At 47.7% G+C, this 21,700-nt stretch overlaps 1 protein-coding gene across 2 annotated transcripts in view; it reads right to left on the reverse strand.

Annotated features, from left to right (window-relative positions):
- The window catches only part of Clic5 (chloride intracellular channel 5), a 133,777-nt gene that overhangs the window by 22,105 nt on the left and 89,972 nt on the right, over nucleotides 1–21,700 (reverse strand). For both annotated transcript variants that reach the window (XM_051204254.1, XM_051204255.1), the window contains exons 3-4: nucleotides 16,904–17,029; nucleotides 11,075–11,181 (exon numbers count right to left, since the gene is read on the reverse strand). In XM_051204254.1, the coding sequence (XP_051060211.1) occupies nucleotides 11,075–11,181; nucleotides 16,904–17,029 (233 nt within the window). The remainder of the gene's footprint in view (nucleotides 1–11,074; nucleotides 11,182–16,903; nucleotides 17,030–21,700) is intronic.

The raw sequence follows: 21,700 nt of genomic DNA on the forward strand, positions 1-21,700 counted from the left end.
CATATATACATATATACATGTGCATATATACATACATATGCACATATGCTTGTAAACAATAGTTGAAGAGGCCATGAATTTGAAAAGGAGCAAAGGGAAGCAGGGAATTATAACCTCAAGAAATGAAAAGAAATCAATTTTTAAAAGCTACTGTTTTGCCCCCAAGGACTCTCCATTCACTCCAGGCAGAGAGTGGACTGCACAGTGTGACACACACAGGGACTGGAACCTTTGTGTTTGAGGCCCACTGTGAATGTGGGCTGTGCCAAACTGTGGGCTGAGATACCAGGCTGGGGGAAAATGAGAGAGTTGTCTGAAGACCCTGTTGGTTCATCTCTCACTGCCTGCACGGGCAGTGTGACCACTCCCACGACCCCTGCCACCATGCCTCCCCGCTGTGTTGGTTGGAATTAGCAATGTCCCCAGAGGGAGCTGCAAGTTTGGGGAGTTATGGAACCTCTAGAAAGCAGAGGATGCTAGAAGTAAGTCAGTCGGCATAGCCTTTGCGGATGTACAGCCTCTCCTCACTTCCTGTTTTTTTCTCTGCTTCCTGTGCATAGAAATGCGATCCTTCTATTTCCTGTACCTGCTGCCACGTTTTCCTCACCATCATGGGCTCTATCCATTTGGTACCGTAAGCAGAATAAATGCTATCCTTCTTAACTTGGTTTTGGTCATGGTATTTTATCACAGCAACAGGAGAGTAACCAACACAGCTGATGTGATAGACTGCTCTATTAGATTGAGAGTTAATAAATGCTTCCTTCCTCAAGGAAGATTTTTATCACAGCAATGAGAGGGAAAAGTAAGTAGTACAGATGGCTTCCTCCGATGCCCCAGATTCCCCTACCCCAGGTGACCGAGCATGTCTCTAGGCCTCAGAGCATCCTTGTGTGTTACCTACCCACTCTGTACAGGGTGGGAACACAATTAACAGGGAGGGTTTATCAGATGGTGTTTTGGGATATTTGTTTACACTGCATGAAGATGTGTCTACGTCTTGCCTCACCTACCTAAGGCACCTGATGGGTTTAATAAAGACCTGAACGGCCAATAGCTAGGCAGGAGGGGATAGGCGGGACTTCTGGACAGAGATCGGAACTCTGGGAAGAAGAAAGGCAGGATTTGCCAGCCAGACACAAAGGGAGTTGGATGTATAGAATGAAGGAGAGGTAAAGAGCCATGTATATTAATAAAAATGGGTTAATTTAAGTTATAAGAGTTAGTTGGGGATAAGCTTAAACTAAGGTCAAGCTTTCATAATTAATACTAAATCTCCATGTTGTTATTTAGGGGCTGGTGGTCCAAAGAAAATCCAACAAGAAAGACTGGCTACAAGCTGGGATGTTTACGTTTTTTGCTGATAGTCTTGACAGCCCACCAGACTTTCACATCTTGTGTTCAGTCCAGTTTTTCCAAAACTGGAGGAGGGATTCATCCTTCATTTTAACTTCCCCACACCTCCTCTGCATGGAGACTCAAAGGGAATGTGAGAGAATCTTTCCAGGACACTATCTCCTGATCATGGATAAGGGCTCATGGACGCAGACACCATAAGAATCAACCATGATTTTCCAAAGTGATGTGCACACAGGAGTGTTGACACTGGTACCCAGGAGGCTGCGAGCCAGAACAGTCCCGAACCATTGTCCTGAGCAGCCAAGCTGTGCTGCGTGTCATGAATATAAGTGAGTGGAACCATAGCTTTTCTTCAGTTTAAATGAGATTTAACTGATATGATTATTTAAGGAGGCATGTGAGGCCTTTGGTGGTACATAAAACCATAAAAGCACAGATAACAAATTGAGAATGTGTGTGTTTGTGTGTGTGTGTGGGGGGGTGGAATTAAGAAACTCATTTGCACAAACTTAAGGGATCTGTCACACAAGATGAGGTAGCAGTAGCCCCAGGTAAAGGAACATACAAGTTTTGTGCAAATCATTTCTCTAATGTTCCTTTATTCTCTCCATCTTGATCTGAGGCCAGACCAGGACGGCAGAACTCATTCTGGTCAGACAGCGGCAAATTCCTCCACACAAATGGTGTTGGTGGTCTCCTCTTTACTGTAGTCCAGGAGCCCACACAGCAAACTCTCACTAATGAATGAGCCCACCCACGCAGGACCCACCACTCCTCCCCCCTCCTCCCACTGGAGCCAGCCCTATTCAACACCCTCACACCACCGCCGACCACCTTCCTCACGGCTACCCAAGGATTCATTCATTTCCGGAACAAACTTGGTTAAAATTAAAATCACAGAAACCTCCTCAATAAGGATCCAAACCAAAGACCCTCTGGAGGGCTCCCCTGGGCAGCTCCTGGGAGGTGCCACAGGAAGTTACAGCCGCTCTAGCTCTCAGCCTCAAAGATCCTCCATGGAAGAAAGGTCTAACGGTGTGCGGCCTGTGTGCGTCCTGCCAGATCGTGGAGGTGGGTCCACGGCACTGGGGTTGTTTGTTTTTCCTTGCAAGAATGCTAATCAAAGCACAACTTCAACCCAACCAACCAACAAAATAACCCGAGCTGGCAAGGGGCAGGAGGGAGATTCAGGGACCGGGACCGGCAGCCTGGAGGGCCCCTTTTGTGGCAGAGGTGTTTGGGAAGGAGAACTTTGATTACTTTTTATGGAACGTCTGGCCACCCAGGAACCCAAAGATAACAGCATGATGGTAGCCCACCCCAGCATCCACTCAGGACTTTGCTCAGACTGGAGTCAGTTGTTTTGAGTTGGTAGGAAGTCTTGATCTCTAGAGGAAGCAGGGAATATTCCCAAAAGAATGGACACAGCCTCCAGCCACAGCCTTGCCTGGCCCCGAGAAATCTGTGGAGTAACTGTGCTTATGTTCTTGCTGTCTTAAAGTTGTCTCCTTTACCTTTGTACCAGGCCCTGGACAATAGGAGGCTGATGGATTTGGAGAAAAGCCAGGTTTCTATACAGGGCTGATAGGGAGGAGAGGGGAGGGAAAGAAGATATTAAGTGCCTTGCTTTTGGAGTGCTGGACACACACACACACACACACACACACACACACACACACACACACACACACACACACTATTTTCATTGTGGCTTGCCACGTCCTGAAAATAAGTCAAGCTGGCCTCTGTCCCCAACAGCGGTGGGCTTTCATGACACTCTGGGGCAGGCATGGGCTCTTTAATAAGGGGTTCATTAGTTCTAAGCTAATAGCCCTCCCAGGCTGCTCAAATCCTTCCCAACACTTCTCTGCTTTAGGTCAAAGAAGTTGGTAAAAGTTCAGACTGATGGTGCTAGAAGTGGGAGAGAAAAAGTAGAGAGGCTTTGGGGAGCAGTTTGCCAGGGGCCTCTGAGGGTTTACCAGGCCAGTGGGGATGTATCTCCCTTACTACGGGGCACAGATTGTAGAGGGTGGCTCGGAGACCTGGCCTTTTTTGAAATCCCAAAGTCAAGACTGACTACATAACAGGTCTTTGGAAACCTGCAGGTCTTCCTGCTTCTCTGAGCCTGATTTCTCTGCCTGCCAGAAGAGGGCAGCACACGCTTCTCTATCAGTGGGGAAAGGACCTCACAGGACAGCCACAGAAACCAAGTAATGGCCACCTCAGTTAGGTACTGGAAACTAAGAGCTCCACATGCGTGCAGGTGTCTGGTTGACACAGCAGTGCTACAGGAGAAGGCGTTTTGATCTCATCACAGGCAGGAGTCAATGCAGAGAGTTCAAGAGAACAAGACGCTGTAACCACAGACTGCCCAAGATAGAAGTGGCCACATTACAGAACCAGACCACTGCCCACTGCCCCTAGTTATCCTGTCCTTGAGCTAAGGCTGACCTTTACACTTTGCATTTTTATCATCGCAGTGTTCGTGGAGTGAAAAGAATAATATTTTGAGACAAGGGAAAACTGTGTGAAGTCAGTATTTCAGAATCCGTGGACAAAGCTACACACACCTGTTTATGGGTTGTCTAGAGTGTTTGGAGATTGCAAGGGCCTTGCCGGGAAGAGCTTATGCACTTTGCCAAATCCACAATATTCCCTGCCTGACCCTTCACAGAAAGGTCTCATCAGTCCCTGACCTAAGACAAGCATGCTGCATGACTCCAGGCCAGCAGACACAGGATGGGAGCGGACAAGTCATTATTGCACATGGGAGGTCCAGTGCAGCCATTCCTGAGCAATGCGGCCGTGTTGATCTGGACCTCATTCTTTCTCACTGGGGAACTCAATGGCAAACAGTAGGAAGGGCAACACATCTCACAGGACAGCCTCAATAAAGGTTGGTGGGAACTGGTTTCCACATTGGATGGAGTCTAAGATAATGCAGTTGCCCACATTTTGACATCTATGATCTGCAGCTGCCCAGAGGCCCTTTAAACCAATGGACTTAAAGCAAATGCTCTGTGGGTTTCAGTATCATGGTACAGCTACCCGTACAGCTTCAACCAAGTGCTTTCCATGGGGGAGACATGGTTCTTCAACTTTGTATGTTCGTACCTATTCCTTATCACCTGGGTTTCAGTGAAGGCTGTGTGTAAACAGCTGGTCTTCAATTTGGAAAACAAGGCCTTTATGGTTATAATGAATACAGGGTGTGCTGGTTGGATTTTTGTCAACTTGACAAAAGCTAGAGTTACCTAGAAAAATGAAACCATAATTGAGGCAGTGTCTCCTATCAGATTTGCTTCTGTGCTTGTCGGAGGGGCATTTCCTTGATTGGTAAAAAATGGAGGAGGGCCTGGCTCACTGTGCAAATGGTTGTGACCTTAGGAGCAGAAATGCACACACGTTGCAAATCCACCTTTGGAGCTTCGGTGGTTTGAACTCTGGCCCCCATAGACTCATGTGTTTGAGGGTTTGGTCCATAGGGAGTGAGTGGCACTATGGTGTGACCTTCTGGAAGTAGGTGTGGCCTTGCTGGAGGAAGTATGCCACTGTGGAGGCAGGCTTTGAAGCTTTATATGCTCAAGCTGCTCTCAATGTGGTATACAGTCTTCCTTCTGCTGCCTGCAGATCAAGATGTAGAACTCTCAGCTCCTTCTCCAGCACCACGTCTGCCTGCTTCCCACCAGGATGATAACAGCTAAAAGCTCTGAATTGTAAACCAGCGCTAATCAAATGTTTTCCTTTAGAAAAGTTTCTGTGGTCATGGTGTCTTTTCACAGCAATAGAAACCTAAGACAGGAGCCAAAGGTGGCTCCTGTCCTTAATCCCTGCACTAGGGAGGTGGAGACTGGATGATTGGCCACGAGTTGCAGGTTATCTTATGCTACACATAGAGCAAGACCCTGTCTCAGAAAATAAAAACATAAATGAATAGATCACTGTGCTGTGTCTACATCCTACACAGATGGAAAAGGGTCAGAAAAACTGATGACAGAGGCCTGCAGCTGCAGCAAAGCTTCACGGGATTCCCATAGAAACACAGACGAAAAGAAGCAAATCAGGTCAGGATGCTGAGAGAACACAGTGGCAACAAGAGCAGTGGAGGGGGTACAGCCAAAGCAGGGGCAGGGATCTTCAGGGACAGAAAGCACAGGGAGTCTGAGCTAGGCTGGCCTAGAGTCATGGGCAGGAAGGCAAAGCACAGAAGGAAGGGCCAAAGAAAATGGAAACGGCAGCCCCTGGCAGCTGCGGCTCAAGTAAGGAGTATTTGCTGTTCTTGGGGGAGCTTGGTTTGTTTTTATCTGCATGGGGAACTGGGCTGCACTGACCAGAAGCCTTATTTTGATTCATCTGCTTGGAAGCTTTGAGCCACGTTGGTGGCCCACCATGCCTGGCAGGCAGGCAGTACCTGGTGCTGGTCTTGGTTTACACATACACACACACACACACCCCACATGCACACACACACACACACACACACCATATGCACACACACACACACACACCATATGCACACACACACAACACACAAACACACACACATGCACATACACACACATGCACAGATGCACACACATACATGTACACACACACTATGCAAGCACACACACACATGCATGCACAGATGCACACACATGCATGCACACATGCACGCACACACGCACAGATGCACACACACTTGCACACACACATACATACACATACACACACCTACACACACCACATGCAAACATACACACACACACACACACACGCATAGATACACACACACTCAGGCACGCACAGATGCACACACATACATGCACACACACACGCACACACACACACGCACACACAGATGCGCACGCACACATACACCCCCAAGCCCATTTTAAAGAGGTCCTCTGTTATTCTTTCTCACCTTTTTCTAGCGGATGGTGTTTTGCCAGGTGGAGCTAATAGTCCTTGTACAACAAATGAATTATCCATTTAAAATAGAAAAGAAGGCCCCCAAGGCAGAGGGACAGGGGTGTAGAAATGAGAGAGAAATGGAGACTGGAACAAAGAAGAGAATGGGGGGGGGACTCAAATTGGGGAACACACAGTCACCGCAGACACCTGTGGTCAGGGCCTGAGGAATCCAGTGGGATCAAAGCCCATGGCTGTAGTTACAAAGCCCATGCTCAGAGGCGACCACTGGGACCTTCTAACCCTTCAGCAGGAAAGGAAAGTGACCGCCCACCCCGAAGTGGGACCATTAAGCTCCCTGCTCTCCTATCTTTATGGTATGTCCACAAAGACTGGGGACCGAAGATGGTGAATGTAAACGAAGGGGAACAAAACACCAGATCTTTGTCTTAGCCCAACGCATACACATGGCCCATTCCTCGCCAGCTAAAAAGAAAACACAGAATCTGACACTCTTTCCCAAAACAAGGATGGTAATTCTGGGCAGGAATGTTAACTATATCTGAGGGAAACGCGATAGGGTTGGAAGGAATAAAAAGGGACTCTCAAATGAGTTAATAAGAATAGAGAATTAAACATGTGCATTCCATCCCCTGCTAATTGCCTGGAATGCGCCATATGGTGTAAGACATGAAATGTGCCCCAGGAACTGATAGGATTGAAGTGTAAGGGAAAGAGAGATTGGGAAAAGCAAAGTAACATGCACTATGCTGTGCTTAAATTATGGTAAGCAGCTAAAAGGAATTTGTGAAGGCCAAGTGATTTGGCAGGGATTTTCAGCTCTGTCTGATGGCAGTTTATAAGATGAGTGTTCAGAGGGAGAAGCCTAGGGTGTCTTGGGAGATGACAGAGAGGAGAGGAGGGAGCGTAAAATAAATCCCTCCAGGGAAGAGGGGAACCCACAGAGCTAAATGGAGGTCCCTAGCAGAACATGCGCATATCTTGCAGTGGGGGACAGGCAGGGTTGTTGGGATTACTAACCCCGCTGCCCATCTTGCCTCATCTGGGGTACCCTATGGTCTGATGGCATCTCCAAGGAGGATGCAGCGGTGGGAGGCAAAGAGCGTTCAGAGTAGCACTCGAAGACAGAGATGGTGGGAGTTAGAGGAGGAGGCTGGGCTCTGCCCTGTGGCCAGTCACAAGGGATCGGAGCAGTATCCAGGGTGACAGCAGAGATCACTGTCTGACAGTGGACTTCAGGGACTATGCACGGCGTGGCAGAGACGTGGGAGCGTGCGTACTCCCCAGGTCTGGAGACCACAATGGCCAGCCAGTGAGAAAGGAATAAGAAGGACACCGACCCCACAAAGATGCCCTCTGACCTCTACACCCACACTGCAGCATGCACCCTTGCCACCCATAATCATGTTTAAAATTAAAAGAAAGAAAGAAAGAAAGAAAGAAAGGCAGAAACGAAGTTCAAAAAAGCAGAAAGAAATCAACGGGTCAGAGGCCTGCAGATGCTAGTTTGGGGGTGGGTGGGAAGGAAGGGCAAAGAGCAGAAGCAGCAGACTGTCTTATGTTTCCAACAACAGTGATTATGATTAGCACGTGGCAAGCACTCCTTGGACGCCAGGCACTCTGCCAAGGTGTATATATGCTTTGACTTAATGCTTACATGAACCTGCCACACGGACTGTGGCTGTGCTAGGCAGATGTATTAACCAGTTCCTATCATAGTTTCAGAAACAGCATTGGAGAGAACACATCTCTCGGGCACATTTGTGCAGCTAGTTCTGTAGTTCAAACCCAGGTCGGTCACCCCACATCTGCCTGGCTTCTAGCTCACAGAGACAACTAGTTCACCAAGAGCTCTCTCCCCTGGTCCTCTTGGCAGCTTCAGAAACCTAGCTCAGAGTCTGCCACATGAGACATGCTATTTCAAAATGAGTCCAGAGGAGGTGCTGTTCTCAGCTCTGGGCTCCCTTGCAGGAGCAGGCTGTCTCTACCAGGAAGCCTGGGCAGTAGAAGCATGGGCCCCTGGCTTGCTGAGCCTAAGGACTTCAGGATCCTGCTTCCTAAAACTGGGACGGGGGGGGGGGGGGGGGGTTAGGAGGTGTGGGGCAGTGGGAGGGTTGGGCCATCTCAGTGTGGGCTGAGAGGAACAGAGCAGCTCTTGAGAAAGCAGATGTGTCTGAGCTTCCAAATGTGCAAATGAGCGAGGGGAAGGAGTCAGAAGGGCAAAGCCCATTATGGGAAGACCCAGGGTGAAACAGAAGAAGGGAAACAATGAAGATTGGAGAGTGTTGAGTTTATAGGAAATCGACAGGAGGCATTCTGTGGAGACTGTTGCTTTGGCTTTGGGCGGGCGTAACAGAACTGTAAACGCGGATAATATGGAAATACCGTTTATAATGTAAAAAGTCTGGGAGATTCAAATGAGATAATCTTTTTGAGGGCACTCTGACAAGTATGGAGGAAGATATTTGTGGTTGAGATGAAAAGACTCTGGATGTAGAGTCTGAAGAAAGAGAATTTAAGAGCCAGCCAGCCTAGGCGATGAGGGAAGTTCCTGGTCCTCTCCTTGCCGTCCAGGCCCTGAGCCAGCAAATTGTCAATAACTGTTCTTTTCCAGGAAGTTCTGAGGGCTGTGATACTTAATCTTGATTGACACCTTCACAGGATTTGGAGTCACCTATGAGACAGACCTCTGGGTGTGTCTATGAGGGGCTTTCCACAGAGGCTCAACTGAGGAAGGAAGGTCCACCCTGATGTGGGTGGCCCCGTCCCAGGGTTGGGTTCTGGACTGAATAAAATGGATAAAAGGAGAAAACAAGTTGAGTACACTGGCTTCCACCTGCTTCCGGACTGTGGATACACTGTGAACGGCGGCCTTGAGCCCCTGCCCCGTGCCTTCCTGCCGAGATGGATTGTACCCTCAAACCGTGAGTCAACACGACCCTCCTCCCTTCGTTACAAGTTGCTATTGTCATGTATTCGTCATTGCAACCCAAAAATACCTATCACAGGTTGTGTTGGTCTCCTCAGACTTACAGCAATAAAAGACCACTAGCTGGGTGACTTAAAATTATGGGCTATCTCTCGAAGTTCTGGAAGATAGAACATTCCAGAATTAAATGTCAACCTTTCCTTTCTTCTTCCTATTTGATCTGGAAAGCCTTGGCCTTAGCTGTGGCCGTGGCTGTGGCTGTGGCTGTATGGCTCCACTCTCAGATTCTGTGTTCATCATTTTTTAATAAGGAGTCATTGGATTTAGGGACCACACTACATGCAGGCTGAACTCATCGTGAACTAATCTCATTTCCAAGTAAGATCGTGTTCTGAGGGTGCAGGGAGACAGGTGCATGTGACCTTTGAGAGGAGGGATGTTATTCAGTGAACTACATGATCCAAACTATAATGAAGCAGAATCAACTATCCTCAAAATATTTTCCACATACTGCCTTTTATCCTCCAAAGGTTTCTCTCTTATAGTCTTCTAAATATCATTATCCAAGGGATAAAACCGAAGACTGCAGTTCTGACCTCTCTTCTCGACCTCTGGCCTTAGCCTTTCCCCATCTTCCCGACCTGCACATTGCAGCCTTAGCTCAGAGTATGACTCCTACTTCAGGTACCTTCGTGGAAGTTGCTTTTCCTTTTGCTAGCCCATTAACCAGCTCTTTGTGTTCCCTTTAAACCAGACTATGCCTCCTCTCTTCTAACTGGACTATGTGTGACTTGGAGCCTTCCTCCTACACCAACAGACGCAGAAGACTATGGGCACAAAGTGATCTACCTGACAATCTTGTCTCTCTGCCATGGTGGACTGTTCTCAAACTGTGAACCAATTGATCCTTCCTTGGCTTGCCTTCCTCACGGTCTTCCCATCCTGTGTCAATCTCTATGGACCTCGGGGTCCCAGTAGCTGCGGTAGGTGTACCCCCTTGCTACTATGCTGGGTCTGTTCTCACTAGTACTCTGAGACATCACCTGATCTGAACTCCAAGAGGACCTGGTATCTTCCTGTGATGTCCACTGTGCATCACTGCCTGCTTCATTCATACGGTATTTCCTTTGCTTGCTTTGGTACTGGCCCCCAGGAATCTAACTCATCCTTTCTCTGTCTCCTTCACCACTTTGCTTTGAGGGTCTGGAAGCCACTCTTCAGGTCCCACACACCCCCATTCAGACTCAGGTGCCTCAGCAAATCTTTAAAGGAGGATGCTGAATGAGGACAGAAATTCCCAGGCGCTTAAGTGGAGTGCACTCAGACCCCTCCGATAGGGCATTATGGGAGAAGTGAATCCTAGGTCTGCAGCCAATGCCAGGAAGAAAGGGCTGTGTGGAGGAGGGAGCCTAACTTTCAGAGCCCTTCCCGAGACCCCCACACACACACACACACTCATGGTGAAGAGAATTAGGTCTGTAGAATTCACCAAATTTTGACCCTCATTGCCCCTCATGCTTCCTGTCAGCCGCAGAAAAACCTTTCCAGGACTACAAAGAAGTAAGAAGTTGTGCCCCATTGTGAACACAGATGGAGTTATCTGTCTGGGTTCAATGCATAGCACCAAGAACCCTTCCATGCCATGCCTTCTGCTGTGCAATAAGGTAGTTTTCCAAAGCAAGCTACACCCCACTTCTGAGTCATTTTCTCCTACACTGCAGGCAGCAGGTTCTGTGCCCTCCCTTCTGAGTCAGGAGGATGAAAAAATAACAAGCTTCTCTGGCTTGGAGGTCTGAAGTGACCACGGGCAAACCACAAATGCATCACTTGGCATGAAGCAGGCCCTGGCCTGGTGTTCATAGGAGGGTCACTCACCTGCATTGTTCTGCTGCTTGGTGTTTTTGATGTAGGCTGAGAATTTGGAGAAGATGTCAATGCCTGCGGTATTAGACTCCCGGTGTTTTGCAGCCAGCTTGGGGTACCTGCAATGGAAGGTAGGATGTTCTATGAAACTGTGAAAACAGGGATCTCTAGGGACAAACCTGTTTGCCTTTCAGGAGGCAGCATTCTCTTTCCTGGCTGAAGCTACCATCTTCTGGGATTTTGGAGTCATCCTACAGGAAGGATGGGCGCTCGGCCCTCAATCATAATAAAGGAAATCAGAGGCCGGTGAGGTACTGAGAAACTCAACCAGAGTGACTCAGCATGTTGGGCAAGGAACCAGAATGCCATCCATAGGCCTGTTCCTGGAACCAGCACCAATGGTCCACAGTGACACAGGGTCATGAAAATACATCTACTTACTGGAAGGCCAGCCACCACAATCCTAGCTGTCCAGAGCCAGTGGGTGCCTAACTCATGTCTCCAAAGGTAGAGTGCCCCTGTGTGCTTCTAAAATGCCATTCTAGTGCTTAGTACATGCGTGCGGCAGTAACTTAATCCAGCTCCACCCAAATGTCATGTGTTTTGTATCACTTGTATTTCCAAGTGTGGAGGGAAATTTACAATGATACCCATTCCATCCTTACACTGTGTCTCATTTTGAAGTTAAAAAAAAAAATACAAGAGATGGGCCAGATTTAGAATCCATGGCATTGAGACTGAATGAGGAGGTAAGCTCACATATGTGGGAATCTTTGGATTTAACCCAACACCATCATCATATGAGTGATCTTCATTGTTAGTAAATAAAACAGATAGATAAAACCAAGCCATTCTCTTCACAAAGTCATTATGTACATGGCCAGGCAGAAGTGGGTAGAGATGGAGGCAAGTGGCCATTTATCATTAACAAGAAGCATGGGTCTTTGTGATCTGGTTGCTTCATGTTTTTTTCCAGTTGCTTCAGATTTTTTGTTTTCAGCCAAAGGCATCTTTAAAATCATTGGCTGTGGGGTTGGAGAGATAGTTCAGTCACTAAAGACAGCGCCATAAAGGCTTGAATTTGACTCCCAGAAGGTATGTAAAGAGATGAGGGTGGTAACATGTTTGTTATCCCAGTGCTGGAGAGGTGGTGTTTTCTGCCCAGCTAGACTAGACTAATTGGTGAATTTTTAGGTCAGTGAGAGATCTAGGAGGAATGACACTGAAGTTGACCTTGGCCTCCAAGTATACATGTGCACACATGTGCATATACCTGCATGCGTGTGTGTGCACGCATGCGCACACGCGCACGCAGTCTCTCTCTCACACACAAATCATTTGTCATCATCCTGTCATTTCTTTGTTCTTCAATGACCTCAGTAAGTGGGACTGTCCTGCTCTTGGGGCCATGGCAGATTTAATGTCAGAGATGCTGCCCTTGGATGGAGAAGTCCTCAGGATTGTATAGGGCCGGTTCTCAGCTACCTGGAGAAGGGGCACCCCTCAGTGGAGCTGGCTTCCAGTTGTACAGGAGTTCCAGGGGTGCAGTGGTCACCCAGCAGTGACTTCATGTGTAATTACCATGCTGGGCTTGCCTTTGAGTTGCCCCCGCCCCTGTAAGTAGCCCTAATAAACCCATTGGTTTACCAAGGTGGTGCCTTACCACCTTGTTCCTCTTGCTTTGCAAAATATCACAATTAGAATCAAAATTACAGAAGTGTTTTTCTGTCTGTTTTGTGCTTACTTACTAAATACCCACGGGCTTTTCCACATTTCCCAGCCAGTTTCACTGTGGTCATGTGACTAGATTCTAGCCAATGGAATGGGGCAGGGTGGGGTGATGTAACTCCTGATGGCTCTGGGCCTTGGAGTCAGTATGTATGCCCTCTTTTTGCTTTCCTCTGCTGGAGACACCTTGGAAGCCACGTAGATATACTACAGTGTGAAAGAGAGCCACACCATCCACCGAGACCCTGCCTAAGTGGCAGGTGCCCTTGTCCTACTGAGCCACTTTACCTCACTTTGCTACATGAGAGCATCAGACCTGAAACCATGTCACAGGCTCCAGAACCCACATTCACACATGCGGTGTCCTGTGGGAGCTTCCGAAGCTGCGCCTCTGCCTCTCAGGGGAAACGGGAGCATGTGATTCTGCTCCACTGCTGCAAGAGACCTATGTACGTTTCAATAAAGCAATGCACTCACAGTGCCTTGACTCTAAGCCTTGCAAAACACCCAGTGCATGCCTGCCTCCTGACTGATGGCATTGCACACCATGTAACCAGATAGCTCATGGCATGGCACACCATGTAACCAGGTAACTAATGGCATGGCACACCATGTAACCAGGTAACTAATGGCATGGCACACCATGTAACCAGGTAACTAATGGCATGGCACACCATGTAACCAGTTGTCTTTTTCCTTCTTTAATTGTCTGTGTGTGTGTGTGATTTGCATGTGTATATTAGTGTTTTTATGTGTGGCATGTATATGTTTGTTGGTGTGTGTGGGTATGTGTTTGTGTATATTCATGTTTTCATGTGTGACATGTGTGGTGTGTATGTGTGTGTGTGTTTGTGTGTGTGCGTGCGCGTGCACATGTGTGTAGGGATATGTGTGATTACACAGCATTTCCATTTTATTATCATTTGTTGAGACAGGGTTTCTCAATCAAACCCAGAGCGCCTCAGTGTGGCTAATGTAAGGAGCCAGCTTGCTCTGGGGGAATCCCCTGCCTCTGCTTCCCATGGACAGAATTACGGGCAGCCAGCTATACCTGCCAGGCAGTGAAGTGAGCTTCTCAACTCTTGTCTTCGTGCTTGCAAGGCAAGCACTAAGTGCTGAGCCATCTCACGTTCCCCTTCATCCCCATCCCCTCCCCTTCATTTTCAAGGTTATCACACAAGGAGGGAGTCATGCCTAAAGCCATACAGGATGTGCAATTGGTTTCTAGGGAGCCGTGCCTCTCAGTTCTGAACCCTAGAAATTCTGGCCATGGTGGGGATCACAAAGCCAGGCATGTCTTAACAATAACTCTACCTGAATGGCTATACTTTTATCCTGAGCATTAACTGGGTCGGTTCACAGAAAGGAGGGATGTCAATCTCATTTAGAAACTATGATTCTTCACCATGACGCCAAATGCTCTGTGGAACCAAGTGTAATTTTTTTTTTTTTAAGTGGGATATTTGTATGTGATTTCCTCTCCTTTAAAAAACAAAACTAGGGGAGAAAAGTCTTAGCTCTCTGGCAGTTTTCACAGGCAGCAGCATGATAAGAAACACATGGCTTCGCAGCATCAGGAAAGAGGGAGTTTTACTGCCCCCTGGAGAAGAAGACAGCCAGGCAACATGACTCCATGGGTCTCTGGATGCAAACCACCCCACCTTCCTGCCCAAGTTAGTGGGGGGTTGGCTATGCTGGTGGCTTGAGGGCAACCTGGCAGGATTCTGGGCTTAGAACTGAAGAATTGGCTTGTTGATAGTTACTACCTGTAACTGCAGCACCTGCCCCAACCTGATAGCACAGAGGCCTTTAAGGAACACTCTGTGAACGACATCCTGAGCAGCTGATCTGTCATGAAGGTCCTTAGGAGGCCTTAGGAGGCCTTTGAAGGTATTCATTTAACCACTTCCAAGACCTATACCTAGACAGGCAGGCAGGGATGTTCTTCATCACATCTCCTCTTAACCTAAGTTCAGAGAAGACAGCATGCTTAGCACCCATAGCACCGGTGAGCAGCAAGGAGAAGCTAGAATGTCCCTGCCCAACACTGCTAGGTACTGCTAGGACTATGGAAACTTGACATCCGGATTAAAAAAAAAAAAAAAAAAAAAAAAAAAAGGCAAGGAATCTGATAATGACCTCCTTCAGGCAGAATGTTCGAGAAAGTGAAATAATATAAATCCCAGGGTCCTTGTGCCACTTACATTGACTGAGGTGGTGAGAGCCAGGTCCTGGCTAACCTGACTATGAAAAACCAGGACAGCAAACTGTCTGGGAGGGGACATGTTCTTTCACAGAAGAGGCCTGAAGCCAAGAGCGGGGGGGGGGGGGTCAGTCAAGTGGATGCATATGTCCTCTGGCAGAGCAAGCAGCATATCCCACCTATCAGCTTGACCGAAGACCATGGGGACACGTCTTGTGCTTTCCTGTCGCCCTTGCCAGCCTGGGTGGAAGTACACATTCCTGCATGGAAGGATTTGTTCCAAGCAGACAATATTAACCTCACCCAGCGACGTCTGGACTCCACTTGAGTTACTGAAGACAGTTAGTTATTCATGTAGGAAGGATGTGCATGTAGTGTAAGCAACAAGTTAGGTTGAGTCCCAGAGGAGCAAGAAAGAGGAGCCAGCCCATTCAGGACACATCCATCCTAATAGCTGGCTGATGTTCTGTCCAAAGACATCTGTGGCTTCTGGCTGTGGCCTGCTGGGTGCTGTGTGTGGCTGTGTTGTTGGTTGAACTAATGCCCTTTTTGAAAGTCTATGCCCAGCCGCTTCCAATGGGCTGCAGGCAGCTTCCCCCTCGGTGTGAAAATGAACTGTTCCTGACTGTGGTGACAAAGGATGTCCTTACAAGAGACTGTGACCTTGCTTCATCAGAGCACAACAGGGGTTATTAATTTTCCAACAGCAAGGCATCATTGGTTGCCTTGGGCTATCCCATCATGCTGGACTATAAAAATGAGGGTAAGGAGAGCCCCTTCTCCCAGATCCTGGGGCTGATGAGAGGATGATATGACTTGGGGAGTTCAGTGGCTGGCACAACATGGGAAATACATATGATGTCAGGTAAACACAAGAGGGTGATTGGTTGTGTAACTGCCCCTCCTTGCCTAGTCTCCTTGCTCCTCTCCCCCAGCTGAGCCTTCCTTCTGACTTGCCTGAACCACCACCGGTTAGCTCCCTCTACCTGATTCCAAACCTACAGCCCGTTTGTTATCAATGTTTTGTTTTAGACAAGATCTCATGAACCCCAGCTAGCCTTGAACTTCCTGCGCTCTGTAAATCAGTTCAGATCTCCTTGACTCTCACTCCAAAGTGCTGAGAATGCAGGCATGTGCCAACATGCTTGGCTTCCCTGTAGCTAGGCATTGAACTTGGGACTTCGCACATGCCAGATAAACACCCCATCAGTGGAGCCACATTCTAACACTTTGCACCACTTTCTTTCCCAGCCCCTAGGGTAAGACTTACAGGCAGCTCTCCAAGGTGTTTGCTGAAAATCTTTCCTTGGCTACCCTAAGTATCTGTAAGCAGTGCCAGACTTCTGGTCTAACAATGAGGTATGATTGCTTTAAGCTCCAACTAGAGCAGTCTAGGATGAATGAGCCTAGGCTCTGCTCTCTTTTAGACTATGTCTCTCCTCTCGTTATCAGCAGCTGCGAATGTACCCCTCCTACTGTGAGTGAGGACTACAGCCCCTGCCAGTCCAGTCAGTATCTGTCTGCCTGTGACTTGGTCAGACTTAGGACTCCCGGTGCAGTTTCCCTCACCGGCTGTCCCTTTCCTGCTTTATCGTCCATACATCATCTCACCTCTGAAGATAAGCGAGTCTGCCCATCTCAGCTTTTCCAGGTACAGTGAACCCAAGTCAGGGAAACAAGCCTGGATGGGTGGGGAAGGGTTAATGATCTCCCCAGGGCCCCTAAAGCCACTCTGTGTAGGAATGGACTGACTGGCAATACTTCCCCGCAACTGGCCTTAGTGGACCCACTTTGAGACTGGCTGAACAGTGGAGGCCCCTGCTCCAAAGTGAAGCAGCCCCCTTGGGAATCTGCGAGCCCACAGCTACCCCTCTCCCTTTCCATAGCTCTGCAAAGAAGCAGTTCATTACTTCTCAGGGGTTAAGGTCTCCTCCAGGAACTCCTCTATCTTGTTGACATCAGTCTTCACATCCCCGTTGAAGGTCAGGAAGGGTGGGTGCGCGCCAGGAGCGAGGTTGTGCAGGTCCGCTGGCTTTCTGTGGAGAAAGGGAGATTCAGGTGATGGTGGGAGTCAGGGCCCTCCTGTTCTGAGAAGCCTCTAACCTTAACTCCAGTCTGGTGCTAAACAGCATGCCTGCAGCATAACCAGATTTGTGGTACGGGGTGTAAGGCAGTAAACACTGAATAGATCTTTGCAGGCCTATGATGAGACACAGGAAACTCATCCAGAGGAAGGAAACGGCAGAGGGACCTCACAAGATGAAGCTGAACACAACTGGGAAAATCTGGAGTGCATCATGGTGACTGTCTAAATTAGCTCCTGGCTTTAACTGTGAAGGGCTGTGCTTCCAAATGCTGCTCCACTAATTAGCCGAACGAAACAATTCCAGGCTTGACAAATTAACACACTGGGATTGAAGAGATGGCTCAGTGGTTAAGGACACATCTGGCTATCCAGAGGACCTGGGTTCCGCTCCCAGCACTCATATTAGGAAGATCATAACTGTTGCTAAGTCCAGCTCCAGGAGATCTCATACCTATTGTGGCCTCCACAGACAAAAACTTAACACATTGCATTCTACTTTTTTTTTTTCTTATTTTACATCTTGATCCCAGTTCCCTCTCCCTCCTGCCCTTCCTTTCTCCTTCCCTCCCATGCCCCCCCGCCCCAGCACTCCACAGGAAATAAAGAAGATGTTGCATCCTACTTTTAACCTAAGAAATATCTCTGAATACAAAAGCTATATGTGTGTAAGAGCCGGATTTGGGCCACAGACTCAAGTTCATATGTTCCCATTATGAGTAACGTAATTTTAATAAGTAGCAATTAACATCTGACGTTGGCCAGTATCTTCCTAGACTTCGAAGGATACTTTTTCTATCTCTAAATAGCCCCCGGTGTGGGGGATCATTGAGAAAGAAATATTAGTTGAAAAACAAGACTATTAAATGTGTGTTCAAAGAGCTTTGTATCGATCAGCTTCACATTGGGTCCTAGTGAAAACTCATGGGATTAGGTTCAACAGACCTGCACTCAGTTTACAGGTCAGGAAACATTGGGTAGACTGTAGCCAAGGACTCTACATAAAGAATTATGAGCTGGGCAAGAAGGTCTATCCACTTCTGTCCACTCCCAGCTCTTGGGAGGCTGGAGCAAGAGGATTGCTATAATCCCAAAGCCAGCTTGGGCTACAGAAGAGAACATTGTCTCAAAAATTCATCCATCAAACAAGCAGAGCCCCCCGCTGTTGTAGGTAAGAAGATAACTAATTATCTGAGGAACGTTTTTTGGCACAGGATTGGAGGGAAAATCTTAGCACTGTGCCGGGCATGCACAAGTTCATAGCAGTTAGGTATTTCAAATGACTCCATAAACCAAATATACATCTTAATTTAGAAAGGATGGATTTGGGGGCTGAAGAGATGGCTCTGAAGTTGAGAGCATTGGCCACTCTTCCAGAAGACATGGGTTCAGTTCCCAATACCCACGTGGCAGTTAACAACTTACAACTGCCTATGATTCTAGTCCCAGATGAACAGAGGCCCTTTTCTGGCCTCTTCAGGTACTGCACATACAAGGTGAGCAGCCGCACAGGGAGGTGAAGCACCCATACATATAAAATCAAATTTAAAACTAAAAACGGAATGATTTTAGTGGGGAAATTAGAGGTCAAAAGTTGACCTGATGTTGATAAAAACTCCAGCCTAATTACTGAGCTTTCCACTGAATGGTAAGAGGTATCTATCCTGTTAATAATCCACCATAGTTCACCTTTATTGCTTTTAATCTTAAATTGAACACAATTTAAATTTAAAAGACGACTACTGTGATTTTAATCTCACTAGAAATTAGTAGTTCTGTGGAGTATTTTAAAAATTCTGTCTAATATATGTAAATTTACAATCTCCCAAGTCAGAAATGGAATATTTGAAAACAAATTCCTTGGAGCATTTAGGGGCTAGCTCAGATTACAAATGATCAATTTCCAAAGAATTACAGCTTCATTTTCCTAACAGGACTAGAGTAAGTGCAGCGTATGTTTAGGAAAGCTGGTTCCTTTAGTCACCAGTTTCCCTGGGACAAGGAAGACACTAAGGGTATTTAGCTGACACGGTCCCTCAGAAGAGAGAACACAGACCCATCACCCCACCTAGATGGGTGAGCTGATGCAGGAAGTCCTCAAGTTCGAGGCCTGCCTAAGCTCCAAAGTGAATTCAAAGTTTAGCCTGTACAACGTAGCAAGATGCTGCATCAAAGCAGAAAGCAAAGAGCGAGCTGGGGACACAGTCAAGAACTTGCCTAGTATGTGTGAAGCTGTGGGCTCATCCCCTTCCCCAATACCAGAACACAGAGGAAAGAAGGCCTGCTCACGTTCATAATCCATCAAGTGTCAGCAAACCCACCACCTCCACCACACGCTGTGGGCACACGGAGGTGCTGAAGAGAGGCAGAAGAGTCAGGGAATGTGGAGCACACGTCCAGTGACTGGACTCTGCCCTCAGAGGTGCCTGGTGTGGTCCCAGTTTGGGCTGGACAGCATACTGGCTGCCACTGAGGAGGTGACTCTGGTGACAGCAGCAAAGAGGGCTTGACTGTTACAGCTTCTGCCCTGCCTCCTGCCAGGTGGTCAGACGTGAGAGCAAGGATGGATGAGGGAAGGGAAATGGAGAACCAGAGGGCTGTATTGAGCAAGCAGAGAGGGGCTGATGGCAGGAGTCCCTGGACACATGCCGTATCCATTGCCCTGTATGTTCTGAGTTTGCAACATTCCTTGTGGACATTGGAGCAGAAAATATAAGGCGAGGACGCTGCAGGAAGTCAACAAGAGGGGCTGAGGCGTCTGTAATGAGACAAATTCCTGGCCTAATCGGTTAGGGAGGAGACGTAAGGGAGGGGACATGAAGAATTTCAATGACATGCTGCTCCCATGTCACTCCCAACAGGCTGCTCTCCAGCCTCATTCTACGACACTTGGAACTCAGACAACTGAGACTGCAAGTATTTTTAAAATCTAATTTACTTAGTGCCTTTGTTGACTCTGTGTGTGTCCCTCCCTTCACATAAAGAGAGGACATTCTTGGCCGGTTCCTCCTGTTTAACTGACACTGGCAAGGAAGGAAGTTCTCACTGACTTTATTTTTGAGCAGTTACTGTGGCTTAAAGATACAGCGATCTGTTGATAGGGTGGTGGTTTTGTTTCTGGGATACTGGGTACACTTTGACGGCTGGATCCTGACACCCCGGGAACATGCCGCTCTGGCTTCTGAAGCTTAGCTGGGCATTGTCAAAAGATTGCTGGCCAGTCACACCCCTTCTCTCTGTGTAGACCTCCTATTAGCACTTATAATTGAAATTATTGAAATTACATATTTCCAGGTCCAATTTGGGAATTATCCCATGTGCCTCTCTTTTTTTTTTTTTTTTTTTTTTTTTTTTTTTTTTTTTTAGCTCCCTGGATTGACAGTGACAGGGGCCAGGAACATAGCTAAGATGTAATATTGCTGCCAGGTTTTTTAAGTTCATACAGTAGGCCAAGTATAATCTCAAACATAAATCCATGGCCCACCTCCTTAAACCCTCAACAGCGCTCCTGTGGATAAAGAAGGCATTGCTTTTTAATCATCATTGGATGGAGGGAAAAACTAAGGCTCAGAAAAGTTCAAGCTCACCCAGCCAATCAATGGTGATGCCAGAGTAAGAGGTCAGTTTTCTTAGAAGTTAGAGAGAGAGAGAGAGAGTGTGTGTGTGTGTGTGTGTGTAGATGGCACTGTACTACTCACCAGGCCTGCCTCACAGAGACACTGTTGGCAGGACCAGGTCTGATAATGTGAAAGAGAGACAGGCATCCCTTCCCCAGCCTGAGCTCCAGCTGGGCCCTCCAGCAGGCTTCACTGGTGGTGAATCTAGAGGTTGGAGGAGAGAATTGGGGAAGCAAGCTCCTCTCCCAGGCCCTGGAGTCTGCTCTTATCAGTTGTTGTAGACACTGGCTGCATGGCAGACACATGTTCCCTTATTGTGCTGAAACCAACAACAGACACGACACTAGGATCTTAGTAGCAGCCCTTCCTGTATCTGGCTGGGCACAGGGAACACATCCCCTCAGTGGGTCCGTCTCAGCTTCTTTGTATGATATAATATGGAGTCACGGACTTTCCCTTATAAATTACATCGTGTAGGATTTTACACAGGGAAGCTCTCAGTGGCTGCTAAGTACTGTATCTCTAGATGGTATAATTGAGTGAAATGCTAAATAATGATTATGCATAAGCCCAGATAACAGGAGCTAGGTGAGTTTAAAGGAAGGCCACTCTGGAGAATGATGGGGTATAGAGGCCTTACAAAGGAATCGGGGCTTAAGTTGAGCCTGGAGGCAGGGTATTCTGTAATTTTGAAGAGATGAGTAAGAAGATCCTGTTTACACAGAAGTCCCCTAGCCAAGAGCTGCTGGGAGTAAAAGCAGCCGGAGGTGGGCCAGCCTCCAGGCGGATAGGACACAGTGAGAGACACTGGGAAAACAGTATGGAGCATGACAGCTTTGGGTGATTTTCCACTGTGGGCAGAGGGATGTGGTAAAGGTTTTCTGGGCACTGCCAGCCCAGGGGTGTAAGTCACCTGTTATGCTTTAAGACTTCTAGTCAGAGGACCAGGGCTACAGCTCAGTGGTAGAGCACTTGACTAGTACCCATGAGGCTCCAAGTATGGGCCT

The sequence above is a fragment of the Phodopus roborovskii genome, unplaced genomic scaffold, assembly GCF_943737965.1.
Source record: "Phodopus roborovskii unplaced genomic scaffold, PHOROB, whole genome shotgun sequence".
Lineage (NCBI taxonomy): Eukaryota > Metazoa > Chordata > Mammalia > Rodentia > Cricetidae > Phodopus > Phodopus roborovskii.